This window comes from Cherax quadricarinatus, chromosome 83, assembly GCF_038502225.1.
Source record: "Cherax quadricarinatus isolate ZL_2023a chromosome 83, ASM3850222v1, whole genome shotgun sequence".
Lineage (NCBI taxonomy): Eukaryota > Metazoa > Arthropoda > Malacostraca > Decapoda > Parastacidae > Cherax > Cherax quadricarinatus.
The window spans coordinates 3,528,070-3,549,213 of NC_091374.1; the positions used below are offsets into that span (position 1 = coordinate 3,528,070).

At 40.9% G+C, this 21,144-nt stretch overlaps 1 protein-coding gene across 11 annotated transcripts in view; it reads right to left on the reverse strand.

The window, feature by feature from the left end:
- Adk2 (Adenosine kinase 2) overlaps positions 1-21,144 on the reverse strand; it is a 97,100-nt gene that overhangs the window by 42,976 nt on the left and 32,980 nt on the right. For 6 of the 11 annotated variants that reach the window (XM_070102709.1, XM_070102710.1, XM_070102713.1 and 3 more), the window contains one exon: positions 7,568-7,648. The exons of the other annotated variants lie outside the window; for them this stretch is intronic. In XM_070102709.1, the coding sequence (XP_069958810.1) occupies positions 7,568-7,648 (81 nt within the window). The remainder of the gene's footprint in view (positions 1-7,567; positions 7,649-21,144) is intronic. 11 annotated transcript variants of the gene reach the window in all.

The window sequence follows — 21,144 nt, forward strand, 5'->3', positions numbered from 1 at the left end:
TTTCCAAAATTCATTAAGTCAAGCATTTTAACCCTTTGACTGTCGTGGCCGTATATATACGTCTTACGAGGTACCGTGTTTGACGTATATATACAGTGGACCCCCGGTTTACGATCAGCTCCCAATGCGACCAATTATGTAAGTGCGTTTGTATGTGTATGTTTGGGGGTCTGAAATGGACTAATCTAATTCACAATATTCCTTATGGGAACAAATTCGGTCAGTACTGGCACATGAACATACTTCTGGAATGAAATAATATTGTAAACCGGGGGTCCGCGGCTTCAAATCAAGAAGGAGAAAGCTGGTAGGCCCACATGTGAGAGAATGGGTCTGTGTGGTCAGTGTGCACCATATAAAAAAAATCCTGGAGCACGCAGTGCATAATTAGAAAAAAAAAACTGACTGTTTTTTTTAATTAAAATGCCGAATTTGTGGTCTATTTTCGTATAGTATTTATGGTTGTACAGTATTCTCGTTTTCTTGGTCTCATTTGATAGAATGGAAAACATATTATAGAAATAGAGGTGATTGTGATTGATTTTACTATAAAAAGAACCTGGAAATGGAGCTCAAAGTAGGGGAAATGTTTGATTTTTGCCCATGTTCAAAAGTAAACAAATGATGCCATTGTCCAATAAATGTCCAACTAGCCATTCTAATATGCAGTCATGAATGGGTTGATGTTATTTATACAATTATTACAGTATTGCAGTAGTCTGCATAATAGTAAGTCTTCTATTTTTTGTTTGAATAAAAATTCAAAATAGAAAGCAAGAGTAATATCAGAGGGGCCTGGAGACATGACTGATGAGCAAAGAAAATGTTATTTTAGAGCCAGGAATGTCTGCATTGTTCATTCTGGACCTTATTTTGAAATTGTCATATTTTTTAATTTTCGTGAAATTGGCCAAATTGCAAATTTCTGACAACGTTATTGGGTAGTTGAAATTGGTAAATGGGCAGTTTCTTGTACTCAATCGATAGAAAAAATGGAGTTCTAAAGAAATAGCTATGAGCTTGGTCGACTGGAACAATGGAATTAGCCGAAAATAGGGCTCAAAGTGGGAGAAATCGCCAATTTGTAAATATCGCCGAGGTCGCTAACTTCACGAGACCGTAATTCCGTCAGTTTTCCATCAAATTTCTTTTTTTGGTGTCATTACAATCGGGAAAAGATTCTCTTATCATTTCATAAGGAAAATAATTTTTTTTTTTTTTTGAAATTTTGTGACACCAGGAGACACATCAGGATTGGGGGTTGTGACAGTCAAGGGGTTAAAATGGCATATGCTGGTGTCCACTGATCAAATGAGAAAGCGGCTTCTGCATATCATTTATTTCAGGCTGATGTATCTTATGGAGAGAATGATACACAACACGTTTAGGTTCTGCAGCTGCAAATTTGCCGATTTCCTAACTAACAAACCTAGAATTGTTGGACCACAAGCAATAATTGGAGAGAGCCTCTTCTATCAACTTCAAATATTCAGTGATGGTGGGCCTATGCAAAGAAATGTTGCATCTGATTTTGGGCTGTGTGCTCTAATTTCCCAATTTTCTTAAAACTGGTTACTATGCAATATTTGGAGAATCTCTCTTCTGATCTGCTTCAAATTCTAAATCTGGTTAAACTTAAACCTTTTTTACTCTCTCTTACAAACATCTACATTATTACCTGGAGTTTACCTGGAGAGAGTTCCGGGGGTCAACGCACCCCACGGTCCGGTCTGTGACCAGGCCTCCTGGTGGATCAGAGCCTGATCAACCAGGCTGTTACTGTTGGCTGCACGCAAACCAACATACGAGCCACAGCCCGGCTGGTCAGGAACCGACTTTAGGTGCTTGTCCAGTGCCAGCTTGAAAACTGCCAGGGGTCTGTTGGTAATCCCCCTTATGTATGCTGGGAGGCAGTTGAACAGTCTCGGGCCCCTGACACTTATTGTATGGTCTCTTAACGTGCTAGTTACACCCCTGCTTTTCATTGGGGGGATGTTGCATCGTCTACCAAGTCTTTTGCTTTCGTAGTGAGTGATTTTCGTGTGCAAGTTCGGTACTAGTCCCTCTAGGATTTTCCAGGTGTATATAATCATGTATCTCTCCCGCCTGCATTCCAGGGAATACAGGTTCAGGAACATCAAGCGCTCCCAGTAATTGAGGAGTTTTATCTCCGTTATGCGCGCCGTGAAGGTTCTCTGTACATTTTCTAGGTCAGCAATTTCACCTGTCTTGAGAGGTGCTGTTAGTGTGCAGCAATATTCCAGCCTAGATAGAACAAGTGACCTGAAGAGTGTCATCATGGGCTTGGCATCCCTAGTTTTGAAGGTTCTCATTATCCATCCTGTCATTTTTCTAGCAGATGCGATTGATACAATGTTATGGTCCTTGAAGGTGAGATCCTACGACATGATCACTCCCAGGTCTTTGACGTTGGTGTTTCGCTCTATTTTGTGGCCAGAATTTGTTTTGTACTCTGATGAAGATTTAATTTCCTCGTGTTTGCAATATCCGAGTAATTGAAATTTCTCATCGTTAAACTTCATATTGTTTTCTGCAGCCCACTGAAAGATTTGGTTGATGTCCGCCTGGAGCCTTGCAGTGTCTGCAATGGAAGACACTGTCATGCAGATTCGGGTGTCATCTGCAAAGGAAGACAGTGCTGTGGCTGACATCCTTGTCTATGTCAGATATGAGGATGAGGAACACGATGGGAGCAAGTACTGTGCCTTGTGGAACAGAGCTTTTCACCGTAGCTGCCTCGGATCTACGTTTTAAGTGTAACTCCTTCAGATATGTTATGAATGGTAAATTCTGGCCTAGACATAGGTTTGTGAAGTAAGTGTGTACAGTACAAAAAAAAATCCTGCCCTATGCAGTGCTTGATAGGAAAAACAAACCTCTGACCTTGTGTTTGGTTTACAATAGCAACTTTTAGGCATTTTCAAGGACGATTTTTACAGTTGTATTGGCAGTTTCTTGATATCAACCATACACAAGAGTTTTGTTTTCCCATCATGTACCACACTGGGCAGGAATTTTTTTTATACTGTGTACATTCACCACACAGACCCATTCTCTCATTTCTATGCCAAAATTTACTGCTCACAGCTTATATGAGTGAACTGAGCTCATGATGTAGAACTCCATGAGGGACCCAGGCCACAATGACATAGTTCTACATGATGGCTACTGAAAGAGTTAAATAAAAGCATCATGTACCTTTGTTTCTACAAATGCTTACTCTATTGTAAATGTACAAGAATGTGTCATTTAATAGTTAAAGTTACTAAAATACAAATATTTTGTCTTATCCAGACAAGTCTTTGTTCCCATGTGTGTGTGACCCGTGTGAGAAGAGTATCAACTGCTCAGCAATAGGCAACCTTACACAGCTTTATCAGCTCTTCAACAGTATCTCTTTCCCAGCTACCAAGTACAGTATATACCAGCCATCTTTTATATAATCTAAGACTCATATGAAAACAAGTTCATACTACAAACAACTGACCTCAATGTAGCCGGAAATTTAAACCCCATGTCATACCTCCCTGTGTGGCTAAGTAAGGTGCTTAGGATCACTCAGTCACCAGCTCCATAATAAGCATGGTCACACATCTAGCAAAGACCAGGCAGGCACTACAAATGTTTCAAACTCTGGACATAAGGTCACCTGTTTGTACTTATAAACTTTTAAAGTCATGTAGTACTTGTGATTAAAGTTTTGTGCAAAATTATATTTTAAAAAATCGAGATCCATAATACCATACTAAATATTTTTGCCGTGATGAAAAATTTAAACAATACATGTACCAGAAGTTTTTCTCACATTCAACAGATTCGACACTTTCCTTCTCTCCTCTCCACCACAACTTTCACAAACCCTAGGAAGTGTTTTCCTGGATAATACATTTGGCTTGGTGTCCTTTAAAGAGATCCTGGTTGAAAATACAGACGTAGAACAAGTGATGAGTCAAGCTTTTAATGGGAGTGAGAACACGCTGGCAAAATTAACCTTCAGATGGAACTACAATCTTAAGGACTTTCCATTCGCTCAGGTAATATATATACATTAGTAATGTGAGTCTTCCATCTTACTCACGTAATAAATATAAAAAATAAACTGTGTGCATACACATACATGCATGCATGTATGCACTCCAGCATGCATACACACACAGTGGCCACTTTATTAGGTACACCCTTCTAGCACAAGGTAGGGCCCCCTTTGTCCTACCATACATATACATACATACACATATGTATATATTATATGCATACATACAAATATATCAGTACAAGTTTCCCTTGCTTTATGCTGTTTCTGCTTACTCAGGTAATTCTGAGTCTTCCCTGATACTTGGGTAATATATATCGGTACAGTACTATATAGCCTCTCCTCACTTAGCGACGTACTCGTTTACTGACTCCTCAGGCTTATGACGGGCTCTCTGACCAGTGTTCATACCCAAATAATGTATATTAGAACTGATTTCCTCGATTCTGTTTATTTCAATATACAGTACACTACTGTATAAACTTCTTTCTTCTTTCAACGTACCAGCCGTATCCCACCGAGGTGGGGTGGCCCAAAAGGAAACACGAAAGTTTCTCCTTTCAAATTTAGTAATATATACAAGAGAAGGGGTTACTAGCCCCTTGCTCCTGGCATTTTAGTCGCCTCTTACGACACGCATGGCTTACGGAGGAAGAATTCTGTTCAACTTCCCCATGGAAATACGGGGAAATAGACAAGAACAAGAATTAGAAAGAAAATAGAAGAAAACCCAGAGGGGTATGTACATGTATGTGTAGTGTGACCTAAGTGTAAGTAGAAGTAGCAAGGCGTACCTAAAATCTTGCATATTTATGAGACAGACAAAAGACACCAGCAATCCTACCATCATGTAAAACAATTACAGGCTTTCGTTTTACACTCACTCGGCAAGATAGTAGTACCTCCCTGGGCAGTTGCTGTCTACCAACCTACTACATATGTACTGTATAAACATCTAAAAATATACCAGAAATGTTATAAATGGTGAAAAGGTAACATTAAAACAATATCAAAGTTGGGCGACACAAATTCACTACCATTATAGTATGCTCCTTACTTAGCGACGAATTCGTCTAACGATGTGGTCTTAGAAATGGAACTCTGTCATTAAGTGAGGAGAGGCTGTATATTAAAAATTGACAGTAATGCCATATTAAAAAATGTGCCTTGTGTTTAATCACAAAATTAAGTGGTACAGTAACTGAATATAAATGAAAAGAAATCCGAGTTTTATTATAAAATGCATGATTAAAATCTCACACGAATAAATTAAGGATTTGAACCCTGGCCAGACCAAACATTATATTTGTGTTGCTTTAATATTAAAAGCTAAGCTTGTCTCATCTTGTTATCATGGTTGAACTACCCACAAAATGTTAGGTAAGTTAACACAGATGCACCTAACGTGGCATTTTATTGTGGTAATGTTTCACTCTCCAGGAACTTTGTCAAGCTCCAGGAGAGTAAAACATTGCCAAAATAAAATGTCACGTATCATATAGGAGAAGAGCAGCAGCTTACAAGGACATTTCAGTCTGACTTAGACCACTTACAAAGACACACTTTGTAAATGGTCCAAGTTGGACTGAAACATCATCACAAGCTGCTCCTCTTTCCTACATGCGGGTTAGTTGTAAAATTTCACAGTAGCTGCATCTGTGCCTATTTACCTAATATTTTCTCATCTACCCTGCATCAAATTTAAACATTCTGTCCAAGGGATCTTAAAGATGCAACCATCAACATTCTCTGCAGAATTATTAACAATTATCAGTTAATGAAGCATTACAGATACAATTAGGTAAGTGAACACACATGCAACTTTTTAAATACACTTTTTTTTTTTTTTGAGGGAGGGAGGCAATGTTTTGCTCACCAGGGGCTTAGCCAAGTCTTAGTGTACATAATCTGACAGAGTAAGACCGTACAGGTTTGGTGTAAAGGAAGTCCTGGGCATAGAGGTAACAGAAATATTTAACAACTGAGTTAATAAGCATACATTTAACAATAGAGTTGTTCATAAATAACATGAAGTAGGTGATGGCTATGTTGTGGGGGCCTCAGTAATGCAGTACTTCAGAAGCACTGAAACAGACACCAATTAGGCAAAAGGACACAGGTGCAACTAATGTGACATTTTATTGTGGCAACGTTTTGCTCTCCAGGAGCTTTATCAAACTGCTAGATAACAGCCTGACAAAGCTCCTGGAGAGTGAAGCATTGCCACAACAAAATGTCACATTAGTTGCACCTGTGTCCTTTTGCCTAACATATTGTCGGTAATTCTACCAACATCAATACAGACACCAAGATGCATTTAAAATTAGCAAGAATAAAGAGGACAAATTAGTACACAAGGATGTCAAAGTTGTTTTAGGGTAGAGTGGTCTTGGGAGACTACTAGGAGGGATGATTCTAAATAATCCCTGCATAAATTTGATGTGTGATAACTATTCTTGTGTCTTTCAATTTCATGAGGTGACTGCGAAAGCTATGATGAATCGCACGTGTCGTAGTTAACTGTTCTGCAGGCACATTTATGCACCCTCCTACGTGTTTTCTAATTTCTTTAAGTATCACCAATATATTTTCTGGCAACTTCCACAAAGGGTAATGTGAACACCTGCACCTCTGCTTTCAAGACCAGCTGCTTTGTTTCTATTTAAATCTTTGATGGTGGTGATACTGGCTATTTATGATACATAAAAAGAGGGTCTTAGTGTAACTGGAAATATAACCAAGTTCATCTCATCATTTAGCATCAGAGTAGCTATGGCCATAATATCATCACCATCAAAGACTTAACCAGAACCAAAGCAGCCAATCTTGGAAGCAATGATCCAAGTGTTTACATAATCCTTTGTGAAGGTTGCCAGAAAATATACACAAGCGAAACTTCAAGCAATTTGGAAACATTAGAGAGCATAAATATGCCTGCACATGAGAACCACAGCACATGAGCAATTTATTGCAAGTCTTGCCATTACCTCACGAAACAGAGCAACACAAGAATAGTTATGAAACAAATTGATCTACAGAGAAGTAAGTACAGCACTGTATTTTGAGGTGCCCCTCATAGCAGTCTCCAGTATAATCACCCCAAAACAGAAGTATTGTCAACAAGTATTATCAAGAACAGTATCAAGACCCCACAACATGGCCATCACCAAATATATATTTTTTATACTGCATACAAATCTTTTGTACCTTGACCTTTCCTTGCATAACCCTATTGTTCAATGGTTTTTGTTGTTACCTTAATACTCAAGCCTTGCCCTTACATCTCACTTTCTCACTATACAGAATGTACCCTTACTCAGTCTGGTTATCTACACCAAAGTGTGACAGAGCTCCTGGCTAGTGATACATAACTTAAAAAACAAGTATCCAGAATACTGCACGTGTTAGTTTACCCATTTAATGATCAGTATTTTTATACCTTTTTACTCTCACAGTATAGATGCAGCTTATATTTTAACAAACATTGTTTTGCAGCTAGCCAGCTTCCCGTACCTTGAAACTCTGGAAGTCTCGGGAGGCAGCCTGGGCTCAGTTCCCGCGTTCAGTAAGGCCCCAAGCTTGGCAATGGTTTTCCTGAATCAAAACAAAATTACAGAAATTTCACCAATGGCATTTGCAAATTTACCAGAACTGACAGTGAGTACAGTACTTTACATATTTTATATGATGTGTGCATGCCAATAATGTTTTGTAAATACTAACATCAATACATGAGCAGTATTCGTGTTCTAAACGGATGCAATTCAGCAAGTGGTAACTGCTGAACTAAGATAACATGACAAAATATCCCTTTGCAGTGGAATTAAAACACATTGATGATATTCATTTCATAAAATTGTGGAATGAACCAGATTTACAAAATGTTCATAAATGCCATGTGATCAACACTTTCTTTAAAAAGGAACAGACTGAGTTACTTGATCTAGTTTATCACAGCTTTAGAGTACAGTGTTTTAGTACACATCTGCAGGACACTGGGCAAGACCTATAATGTTTCAGCTCATTTTACTTTTTTTTTTATTTACTGTTTTCATCAAAAAATATATGTATCATCTCTGGTACCACTTTGATGATTACAGTATAAGGTATAACTTTATACTGTATAATACAATTATTTTCTGCCCACAAATTATCCTATCATGCCCAGGAGAGTCCAGACATGTTTTTACTCATTTTCCAAGTTTTATTTACAGCCTTCATCAGTCTATAATTACTGTAATTTAAAAGCATCACCAATAGTGCATGTCACTACTTTTTTAATACAGGATGTTCTCAACTTACAAGTCTTTTGTACGGAAAATAATCATAAACCTAAAGTCTACACTGGACAATTGGTCAACATTTTGTGTTTGTTTGCAGGTTTTGGACTTGGGATTCAACAATCTTCAAACAATTGAAGAAAACTGCTTCTACTTCAGTGCCTGGGCCGTCATCACATACCTGGACGACAGCAACATCAGTTTCATCCATGAGAGAGCATTCAGCTACCACCAACCTGGTTACTTGGATGTTTCCACTAACAAACTTACTGCGCTTGACCAAAAAGTCTTCCAGGTGAGTCTGTATATTCATTTTATCACCAAAGAATCATTTTTTTTTTTTAATTAGCTGGCCACCTCCCAATGAGGCAGGGTGACCTGAAAAAGAAACGCTTTCACCATCATTCACTCTATCACTGTCTTGCCAAAGGCGAGGAGAAATGACAGTTCAGGTGTCACTCTTAAACAGTAAGTATCCCAAACCCCTCCTTTAGAATGCAGACACTGTATTTCCCACCTCCAGGGCTCAATTCCTGGTCTTATTCTGTCAGCACCTTTCTGAAAGGGGATACCGGGAGGGTGTTCACCCCTGCGGCCCGGTCCATGAGCAGGCCTCATGGTGGATCAGGGCTTGATCGACCAGGCTGTTACTGCTGGCCGCATGCAAACCAACATATGAACCACAGCCTGGCTGGTCAGGTGCTGACTTTAGGTGTCTGTCCAGCTCCCTCTTGATACAAGTACAGTGCAGTAAACACTCATTATAAGTCACCTCCATATAATGGACCTCAGAAATAAAGAAGAAAATCCTGTGGGTCAATCAATTTGGAAACAAAGATCAAAGTACGTTGGATGCACAATTGTTTATCATTGTTACAATCATGGTACAGGTGGGCCCTGCTTCACAGCACTTTACAACGTTTCACTAATGTAGCAGTTTTTAATTATACCCATTCTTCATTCATTCAGACTTCATACAATAAATATATTCACCATCACTATAAGCTAAGAATGAAAATATTTTAAGGTAAATAATGTGTGTACTGTATATGCATTTTTTAGGCCCAGGGTGAAGAGTATAACAGAGGTAGCATTAAGAAGGGCAGTGAGGAGTGCTCAAGGAAATACATATAATCAAAGTTGGTGTAATAAAGCTGTTGCTGACAAAAAGTCAAAGAGGAAGTCTGTCAAAGGTGGGGCCATCACTGAAGAGGGAAGGTACAGTAAGGGTGACGTCAAAGGTAAATTCTGCATGCCCACTGGTAAAAATAATAACAAAAACTATACTTTACGTACACACACAAATAATCTGCACGTAGGAGAGAGAAGCTTATGATGATGTTTTGGTCCGACTTGTAAATCATCCAAGTCGGACTGAAACATTGTCATAAGCTTCTCTCTCCTATGTGTGGGTCATTTGTTTATTGTTCATTACGGTATTGTGCCTTTTTGTTCTTTTCTACAATGTACATAATTTTTAGTTATATTATGTTCTCAAGAGTTAATAGAGGAAAATGCAACGTAACATATTTAAACTAAATCACCATTAACCCACAACCTGAAGAGGTAACTTTAGATGATGTTTTGCCTCATCCCATCAGTGAAGTCACAGTTGTCTTGATATTGTTCCAGGATGGACAAAACCATCTTTCTAAGAATTCCTAATACACTGTTCCAGCAGTGTTTTATAACTAATTCTTTGTAAACCAAGTCCTTCAAATAATCTGCTTCTCTCCAGCCAATCTTGGATTTCATCATTGCAAACGAGTACAACAGCTTTGTAGATGCAGAGGAGAATCCCTTGTGTTGCAGCAACATCACCTGGATTCTCACCAGCCCAGCATACGACCTTTACACCAGCCTATCAATACCTCCCTGCACATGGTAGTGCTAAAAAAAACTGACCTACGCACGTGCACACACACTCTTTCGAAACTGTTGATGTTTAAGAGTACAGTGGACCCCCGCTTAATGATCACCTCCCAATGCGACCAATTATGTAAGTGTATTTATGTAAGTGCGTTTGTACATGTATGTTTGGGGGTCTAAAATGGACTAATCTACTTCACAATATTCCTTATGGAAACAAATTCGGTCAGTACTGCATACTTCTGAATGATACTTCTGAACATACTTCTGGAATGAAAAAATATCGTTAACCGGGGGTCCACTGTATTTGTAAACAAAGTTAGGATTCAGTTACACTGATATTCTAGAAAGCTTGCACTCAAATTTATAAATTCCCATGCATAATGAAAGACAGTTTTAAACCAACTGAAAGAACTACACGAGGAACTACTGAGTGCTACAATCCTGGGAATATTTTCAAGACTTTACTGCAGACTGAATACAGAAGATGGGGACACCATGAGCTTAGCTTTGCTCCTATATCTTATAAGCAGGTAACCAACTATAATTAAAACAACTGAATTCTATAAGTGTTCACTGTAATTCCTAAATTTATTGTTAATATACTAGAATCCTGTAATAAGCCAACCTGTAATCCTTAAAACAATTAAACTCGATAGAAGTGTTTATTGTTAAAGCCACTTGAGACCGTATATATAAGTAATTAATTTTGTCTTGTTAGTCTTAAGATAAAGGCTTAAGTTTGCCCAAAATGCTTGGCATACTATGGGGTTTTCTGCATGGACACCTAAAATGTCATCATCTCTGTACAAATATTGTACCATGCTGAACTATATCATCTTTAATATGATTTGTCTATTTGATTTAGTTAACCATTTTAAACCTAATATATCACTGACCAGATATTACTGGCATCATTAATTAATGTATTGCACTCATTCAGAACTACACCCATTGATCAAAGTGATGTACAAAAAGGTAGACCGAACAAGTAATGTTCCATAATGACATGCCCTTTACACTCAATAGATGTTTTTGCACTATTTTCCTTCAGTAACTGAAATTAATATAATACTAGTGAGTAATACAAAACGTATTATTCCACGTCTGGTTTTGATTACAATATCATCTTAACATGTCTAAACCTTTGTAAACAAATTTTGTGTTTATCCATTACATGTATACCAATAATTGACTTGTGTGTACAATAATACCGATTTATTCCGAGATTATCACAAAACTTTATTATAAAAGAACTATAGTAATTATAAAAGATCTATAGTAACAAATGTCTACTAAAAGACTATCTACAAATATATTAATGTCTATTGAAGGCATTATTTACTTAAAATAAAACATCTAAGTGGCTACTTAAAAAAATAGTTTACATGCAGTACATAATGACTGTAATAAAGAGAAAGATACATTTGTTTTTGGTTATAATAATTTGCTTGTGTATTTATGTTTTTCCATGAAGGTAATAAACTATCAACTTATCTCTGTAAACCTTATGCACCTTTTCTGGAAAATAAAAATTATAATTTTCTTCATTTTCATTTATCCCATAATTGAACTTCAGTTTCAGTAATTTATTATGTTCACCTGTACAAATAATTTTAGAAGACGATGAGAGTGAAAGTTGAAGTTAGAACACGGCAATCAAGAAATAAGTCACTTTGACTTTTTGGGTTATCCTGGGTAATTTACACATATGTTACTATGTATGATAATTGTACCTATATAAACTTACTTATGTTGACTAATACCAGATATTGTAGTAGTGTATAGTTTTGTGGGCAAGAATGTGCGTTTACCATAAACACAGGATAGAAAGAAGGAGCAAAACTGCATGTAGAAGCTCAATCAGTGGAGACTGCAGTAAATGAAAGAGCTAAGCTATATGTGGAGGCCCTAACAGACCACAGCAGAGCCCAGTGAAAGCCGAGAAGGGAAAATGACAGGCCACTGAGCTCAAGTACATTAGCTAGTGAAACTGAAGAAAGGAAAGCTGCAATGGAGGAAATCAAATTAAATGAGGGGATACACAGGGATATGCAGTGGGAGAATGAAAGGGTGAGGTCAGTCTTTGTGTATGGGCTCCAGGAAGTTGAAGGGGAAACATATGAAGCAAGAAAACAAGGGGAAAAAAAAGCAATTGAAAGCATCATGAAAGCAATAGGAGAAGATGACATGACCCAGCTGGAAAATTTTCGGAGAATAGGGGGGTTTGTAAAAAAAAAAAAAACCCGGCCAGTGAAAGTGACCTTCAAGGCAGAATTGACTAGGAACAGGATCCTGCAGGAGAAAGCACGATTAAGGGACATGCCGGCATACAGGAAGGTGTATCTCGACCGCGACAGAACACAAGCAGAAAGGCAGAAACAGAGAGAGATGGTACAAAGGCGAAAGGAGGAAAGAGAGGGGATGGAGAAGACAGACAGGAGATCCCAGACACAGGAAGATCAAATACAGCCTCCCTCACAACTTCCTATAGAAGCCTCCCAACCAGGTCAACCCCAGTGCAACCAAACACTCTAAACCAAAACACCCATGCCACATCCAATGCCCCAACCCACTGCATTACAAACTCCACCCCCACAGCAACCACCCATAGTTCCTTATCAGATCTCCCACTTCCCCAACCCCAATACACCTCCCAGACCACAATCTTAGAAAAGAAGTTGAAGGTGTGGTATACAAATGCAGATGGAATAACAAATAAGTATGAGGAGTGGCACGAAAGAATCAAGGAGACATCCCCAGACATAATAGCACTCGCAGAAACAAAACTCACCAGAATAATAACAGATTCAATCTTTCCACCTGGATATCAAATCCTCAGGAAAGACAGAGGGAGGAGAGGGGGAGGAGGAGTTGCACTGCTCATTAAAAACCAGTGGGGGTTTGAGAAAATGGAAGGAATGGATGGCACGGGCAAAAGGGACTACTTAGTAGGAACAATCCAGTCTGAGGGACATAAGGTGATAATTGCAGTAATGTACAACCCACCACAGAACTGCAGGAGACCAAGAGAAGAATACGATGAGAGCAACAGAGCAATGGTCGACACACTAGCCGAGGTGGCCAGGAGAGCACACATGGGGGGAGCAAAGTTACTAGTTATGGGTGATTTCAATCACAAGGAGACTGACTGGGAAAACCTGGAGCCCCATGGGGGTCCCGAAACATGGAGAGCCAAGATGATGGATGTGGTACTGGAAAACCTCATGCATCAACATGTTAGAGATACTACCAGAGAGAGAGGAGAGGATGAACCAGCAAGACCGGACCTTGTATTCACCTTGAGTAGTTCTGACATCGAGGATATCATGTATGAAAGGCCCCTGGGAGCTAGCGATCATGTGGTTCTGTGCTTCGACTACATAGTTGAGCTCCAAGTGGAGAGAGCAGCAGGAATAGGGTGGGAAAAACCAAACTACAAAAGGGGGAACTACTCAGGCTTGAGGAACTTCTTTCAAGACATTCAGTGGGAAAGGGAACTGACAGGAAAACCAGTACAAGAAATGATGGACTATGTGGCAACAAAATGCAAGGAGGCAGAGGAGAGGTTTGTTCCTAAGGGAAACAGAAATAATGGGAAGAACAGAACGAGTCCTTGGTTCACCCAAAGGTGTAGTGAGGCAAAAACTAGGTGTACTAAAGAATGGAAAAGGTACAGAAGACAGAGAACTCAGGAAAATAGAGAGATTAGCCAAAGAATCAGAAACGAATATGCACAGATAAGAAGGGAGGCTCAGCGGCAATACGAAAATGACATAGCATCGAAAGTCAAGACTGACCCGAAGCTGTTGTACAGTCACATCAGGAGGAAAACAACAGTCAAGGACCAGGTAATCAGACTGAGGAAGGGTGATGGGGAATTCACAAGAAACGACCAAGAGGTATGTCAGGAGCTCAACACAAGATTTAAAGAAGTATTTACAGTGGAAACCAGTAGGACTCCAGGAAATCAGAGCAGGGGGGTGCACCAGCAAGTTATGGATGAGGTACATATAACCAAGGAGGAGGTGAAGAAGCTGCTATGCGAACTTGACACCTCAAAGGCGGTGGGACCAGACAACATCTTTCCGTGGGTCCTTAAAGAGGGAGCAAAGATATTGTGTGTACCGTTAACAAAGATCTTCAACACATCATTTGAAACTGGGCAACTCCCTGAGGTATGGAAGATGGCAAATGTAGTCCCAATTTTTAAAAAGGGAGACAGACATGAGGCACTAAACTACAGACCTGTATCACTAACGTGTATAGTAAGCAAGGTCATGGAGAAGATCATCAGGAGGAGAGTGGTGGAGCACCTGGAAAGAAACAAGTGTATAATTGACAACCAGCATGGTTTCAGGGAGGGAAAATCCTGTGTCACAAACCTACTAGAGTTTTATGACAAGGTGACAGAAGTAAGACAAGAGAGAGAGGGGTGGATCGACTGCATTTTTTTGGACTGCAAGAAGGCCTTCGACACAGTTCCTCACAAAAGGTTACTGCAAAAGCTAGAGGATCAGGCACACATAACAGGAAAGGCACTGCAATGGATCAGAGAATACCTGACAGGGAGGCAACAACGAGTCATGGTACGTGACAAGGTGTCAGAGTGGGCGCCTGTGACAAGCGGGGTTCCACAGGGGTCAGTCCTAGGACCTGTGCTGTTCTTGGTAGATGTGAATGACATAACGGATGGGATAGACTCAGAAGTGTCCTTGTTTGCGGACGATGTGAAGTTAATGAGAAGAATCAAATCGGATGAGGATCAGGCAGGACTACAAAGAGACCTGGACAGGCTACAAGCCTGGTCCAGCAACTGGCTCCTTGAGTTTAACCCTGCCAAATGCAAAGTCATGAAGATTGGGGAAGGGCGAAGAAGACCGCAGACACAATATAGTTTAGACGGCCAAAGTCTGCAAACCTCACTCAAGGAAAAAGATCTGGGGGCGAGTATAACACCGAGCATATCTCTTGAGGCGCACATCAATCACATAACTGCTGCAGCATACGAGCGCCTGGCAAACCTACGGATAGCGTTCCGATATCTCAGTAAGGATTCATTCAAGACTCTGTATACCATTTACGTAAGGCCCATACTGGAGTATGCAGCACCAGTTTGGAATCCACACCTAGTCAAGCACGTCAAGAAATTAGAGAAAGCGCAAAGGTTTGCAACAAGACTAGTCCCAGAGCTACGGGGATTGTCCTACGAAGAAAGGTTGAGGGAAATCGGCCTGACGACACTGGAGGACAGGAGGGTCAGGGGAGACACGATAACGACATATAAAATACTGCACGGAATAGACAAGGTGGACAAAGACGGGATGTTCCAGAGAAGGGACACAGACACAAGAGGTCACAATTGGAAGTTGAAGACTCAGATGAATCAAAGGGATGTTAGGAAGTATTTCTTCAGTCATAGAGTAGTTAGGCAGTGGAATAGCCTAGAAAGTGACATAGTGGAGGCGGGAACCATACATAGTTTTAAGGCAAGGTATGATAGAGCTCATGGGGCAGGGAGAGAGAGGACCTAGTAGCAATCAGCGAAGAGGCGGGGCCAGGAGCTGTGACTCGACCCCTGCAACCACAAATAGGTGAGTACAAATAGGTGAGTACACACACACACACACACACACACACACACACACACACGCACGCACACACACGCATGCACACACGCACGCACACACGCACACACACACGCACACACACGCACGCACACACGCACACACACACGCACACACACACACACACACACGCTCACACACACACTCACTCTCACACACACACACGCACACACACACGCACACACACACACGCACACACACACGCACACGCACACGCACACACACACGCACACACACACACACACACACACACGCACACACACACACACACACACACGCACACACACACACACACACACACACACACACACGCACACACGCGCGCACACACACACACACACACACACACACACACACACACACACACACACACACACACACACACACACACGCAATAGTGATCTACAGTCATACACTGTGTGCGAGTGTTACAGCGAACATAAGTACATTTAGAGTACAGGTTATTCTGAAAGGGCAACAGTTGAAGAGTTAGTAGAGCACATTGTGTAAGTAGGTGTTGATGAACAGGCTTCCTCGTCCTCACTCTCCCCAGTACGTCTTAACAAGATAGTACAATTCCCCTCCTGGGTTACATTCTCTCTCTGTACATGCTAATGAGCAAATAAATACCTCCTCCCCCCCTTTCCCTCGTGTGTGTGTTACTTTGATATTTTAAGTAAGAAACCTCACCTCATTGTATATACGTGTTGTATTTACTTTGATCTCTTTTAAAAGGAGTGAAGTATTCTCGACTTCTGGTGAAAAGTGACATGCATCCTTAAGGAAACTATGAGGTGTCCATGTGCTTTAAGTCCAATTAACCAAAGAATGAAGGATTAGCAGTGTATCGCAGTACATTCTCTCACTGATTAAGACATGACTGACCGACAGTTAATAGAATTTGCATAAGTGGCGAAAAATCAAAATGAGGATCATTCAAAATTGGCGTTCCACGGGGGTCAAGTTTGGGTCCTGTGTTATTCATGAAACCGACAAATGGAAGGTTAGGTAAGGTTTGTCACGAAACAGGACAAGTGTTTCCTGAAGCGGGTCTTAGTCATATGATGACCCAATTAAAAGTAGGGGCGCCATTGGTACACTAAGAGAAAACACCATAAGTGTCCGGGGCCCAAGACTGTTCAACAGCCTCCCATCAAGCATTAGGGGAATTACCAATAAACCCCTGGCTGCCTTCAAGAGAGAGCTGGACAGATATCTAAAGTCAGTGCCGGATCAGCCGGGCTGTGGCTCATACGTTGGACTGCGTGCGGCCAGCAGTAACAGCCTGGTTGATCAGGCCCTGATCCACCGGGAGGCCTGGTCATGAACCCGGCCGCGGGGGCGTTGATCCCCGGAATAACCTCCAGGTAATCTGACCGAGGCCTTCCACTGGCTTACCGGTCCACCCTTTTATCAATTATAGTTTTAATTATAACCATTTTACAAACAGGCGAGTACATCAGCTGATGGTGACAACTCCTGGGTCTCAAGACTGCCCAAGCCGGGCAGTAGTGATATCCAGTCTGGATTTTTTTTTTTTTTTTTGGGGGGGGGGGGTAAGATGTGACAAATGTGTGGCTCAGCTTGCATAATGGACTGACTGGTGTCAGTCCATCAATATCAAGTAACATCGCATAACAAGTAATTATGATTTGTCAGTAAACCACACGAAGGATGTTATAAAAAAAATAGCTTGGTGTGTGTAAACCTTCCTCAGACGCCAATTCATTCAGGGAATGGGCTAAGGTTTAACAAGGAAGTCAAGAAAAAAGTTCGTTTTCCCGTGTTCTTTCGACTTCGGTTCTGTCAGTCAATGAAAGAAAACGACCACCTAATTTTTATAACTTCATTGAAATTCTCGCTAATTCAGTATATGAAGCGGCCTCTGATGACGGTTTGTATACCAAAAATCCTCAAGCTCTTTCTATACATATACAAATGCAGATTTTTTTACATGTGTACACATTGAACATTAAAATGGTATAAAATACCGACAGGTTGTTAGGTAAGACACACATGCAACAGTTAGGTATCTTTATTTCGAAACGTTTCGCCTACACAGTAGGCTTCTTCAGTCGAGTACAGAAAAGTTGATAGAAGCAGAAGATACTTGAAGACGATGTAATCAGTCCATCACCCTTAAAGTTTTGAGGTGGTCAGTCCCTCAGTCTGGAGAAGAGCATTGTTCCATAGTATGAAACAATATGGAGATGAAGTGACAGGATGGAGCCTTATATAGCGCCAGGAGGTGAGACGTAGGTCACTAGTAGAACGCAGATGTTGGGAGGTCAGGTCCCTCTCAAATCCAGCCGTTCTCACTAGTAGAGGTTGTCGAAGTTGATTGCAGGTCTGTACCAAGATACCCTTGTGTTGCAGTGTCTGACAGATTGAACATTAAAATGGTATAAAATACCGACAGGTTGTTAGGGTGATGGACTGATTACATCGTCTTCAAGTATCTTCTGCTTCTATCAACTTTTCTGTACTCGACTGAAGAAGCCTACTGTGTAGGCGAAACGTTTCGAAATAAAGATACCTAACTGTTGCATATGTTTCTTACCTAACAACATGTGTACACATGTATGTATAAATATACGCAGTGTTTTTGTTATACCATTCTCACAAATTTCAGTTTATGCGTGTGAGAGACCATCACAATGCCCACGTTACAGTAACTTTAAGTCTGCTTCTGAAACACATTTTGAGATGCCGTAACTGCTGAAGATATAGTGGAATGTTTGACGACATCCTCATCGCTCCATTGAAGTCTACTAGCACAGGCTGACACATCCTGTGTGACAGAATATGACAGGGAAAACTCCATCCTGTGTAACGGAATATGACAGGGGAAAACACCATCCTGTGACGGAATATGACAGGGAAAACACCATCCTGTGTGATGGAATATAATGGAAACACTATCCTTTGTCATGGTATGTGATGGACTATGACGAGAGAAACATTGCTAGCTTTTCCTCCCACTACGTAGTGCACAGCCAGACAGAGATGGCGTTCCCATAACGTAACTTACACGGCATAAGGCAGCTACACACACTGTATCCGTAGCAAAACTAACATCTCCCTCTATTCCTCCCGGTTAACTTACCACAACAGTCACACTCATTAGCTGACTGTATCATTAACAGTAGCTAACTGTATCATTAACAGTCACCCTTCACTTTTCCTTCCATGAATAATGTAAGGTGGGAAAGACAATCATAAACACATCTAAATCTATCTTCTATGTAAAGGTATGCAAAAATTAACATGGAACTAATTATTGTTGTTGGTGGTGTTAGTGTTACTGATAGTGTTATTTATGCTGTTAGTGTTACTGTTGGTATTATTGTTGGTCTTACTGTTGGTGTTGTAGTCACGTGAAAAGATGGCTCCAAACTTTTGCAACAAGTGTTTCAGGATAACCCAGAGAGTTGCTCTCCCTCGCCTCCTGAAGGACTGAGCATGGAATGGGACAAGAGAGAGCTGGGTGTGTGGGCATCTTGCCAAGTGTGACATCCGAAGCGTGCCCAGTGTATAACATCATCGCTTAGTACGAGCTGCCCTTGTCTACCTAGCAGGAAAAGTAGAAGGTGGAGGATGAAGGGGTATGGGAGAGGTAATAAGAGTGCTGAGGTTGTCAGTGGTGTGCCTCGCAATAATGTAAGTTCATTACAAACCAAGCCCTAAACCCGCATGGGTCAAACAGCGCCTGGGGAATGGGAGGCAAAGGCAGTCTTGATCCCTGGGAGCAGGATGGGGTAACTCCAGTTCCTTGAATCAAGAACCCTTGAGCAGCATCAGGGCTATGGGGAGGTAACGAGGTAGGCTGCTGCAGGATGCGTCTCATTAGTCCAGCTCTCATGGTTGAGAGATGCAGGTACCAACAGCCTGATTGATCACCAGGGTGTATGGATTGACCAGTAAATGAGTGTACGTCAATTGAGCTAAAGTTTAGGAGACGGGACCAACAACTGCAGCTCAACCTTCAGCTTAAAATAGGCCATTACACATTCTGCTCTGCTAGAAATTTGTGAATAACCAAGTGACACGCACACAAAACACACCTACCCACACCACCTCTCTCCACACACGACACACCCACAAAACACCCACACATCCACCTCCACCCACACACATACCCACAAAACACCCACACATCCACCCACACACATACCCACAAAACACCCACAACACAACAGCTCAAGTACCAACAATAACAAGGACTCACATTCTCAGCATCACCGGTCAACAAACACTCATTGTTGGCACTTCAACATTCCTTCCTTCCTTGAACCCAGACAAAAGCTGCTTAAAACATAACAAATCTAAAAGCCTCTTTATCAAGACACTAATGACACCTACAACCGAGTGCCCAATTTACCTCGTCCTTTTAATAACAGACGCTATTCCACTGTTGCTAAGACAGTCAAATGGGTGACTGTATGAGCATTCAAACAGTGATTATCTGACTTAGATTATTTTAGTGTACGGTGGGCTCCCGTTTTCTGATCGCGCCTCCAGAGTTATTATCGTCTAATCTATTTCATATAAATTGCATTTATTACCGTTGCGGTATGTTTTAAGTGCTTTATTTTTATTTACAAATCACAACCTAACCCAACTAAACGTACATAACGTAAATCGAAAAAATTATTAACCTTGCCCTCTTCCTCCCTCCCATACCATTTCAGCGGACTCCCCAACACTATCCACTTAAACCATACCCCCGGCCGGGATTGAACCCGCGGTCATAGTCTCAAAACTCCAGCCCGTCGCGTTAGCCACTAGACCAGCTAGCCACAATAAGATTCATCCAACTAGGTATATTTCTACACCATAGGAAAGTTAGCACAGGCTCCTCTGTGACCACAAATGTTTGCAATCGTGTCATTACGATTTCTTGAGTCATGTTGACAGCAGTGAAGGGACTTGAGCTAGAGTTCGTCACGGCCACGCTAGCTGGAGATTCGTCTGTAAAAACTTGCATTTGTGGTCACAGAGGTGCCTGTGCTAACTTTCCTATGGTGTAGAAATATACCTAATTGGATGAATCTTATTGTGGCTAGCTGGTCTAGTGGCTAACGCGACGGGCTGGAGTTTTGAGACTATGACCGCGGGTTCAATCCCGGCCGGGGGTATGGTTTGTTTGCAATCGTGTCATTACGATTTCTTGAGTCACTATCCACTTAACGCTACTACAACAACCACTACCATTCAATACTACAAATTACTATTAATACTACAAAAACCGCTACTAACAATACAACTACCATGGGTTCTGCATGCACAACCAAATGTAACCCAGTTCTGTACA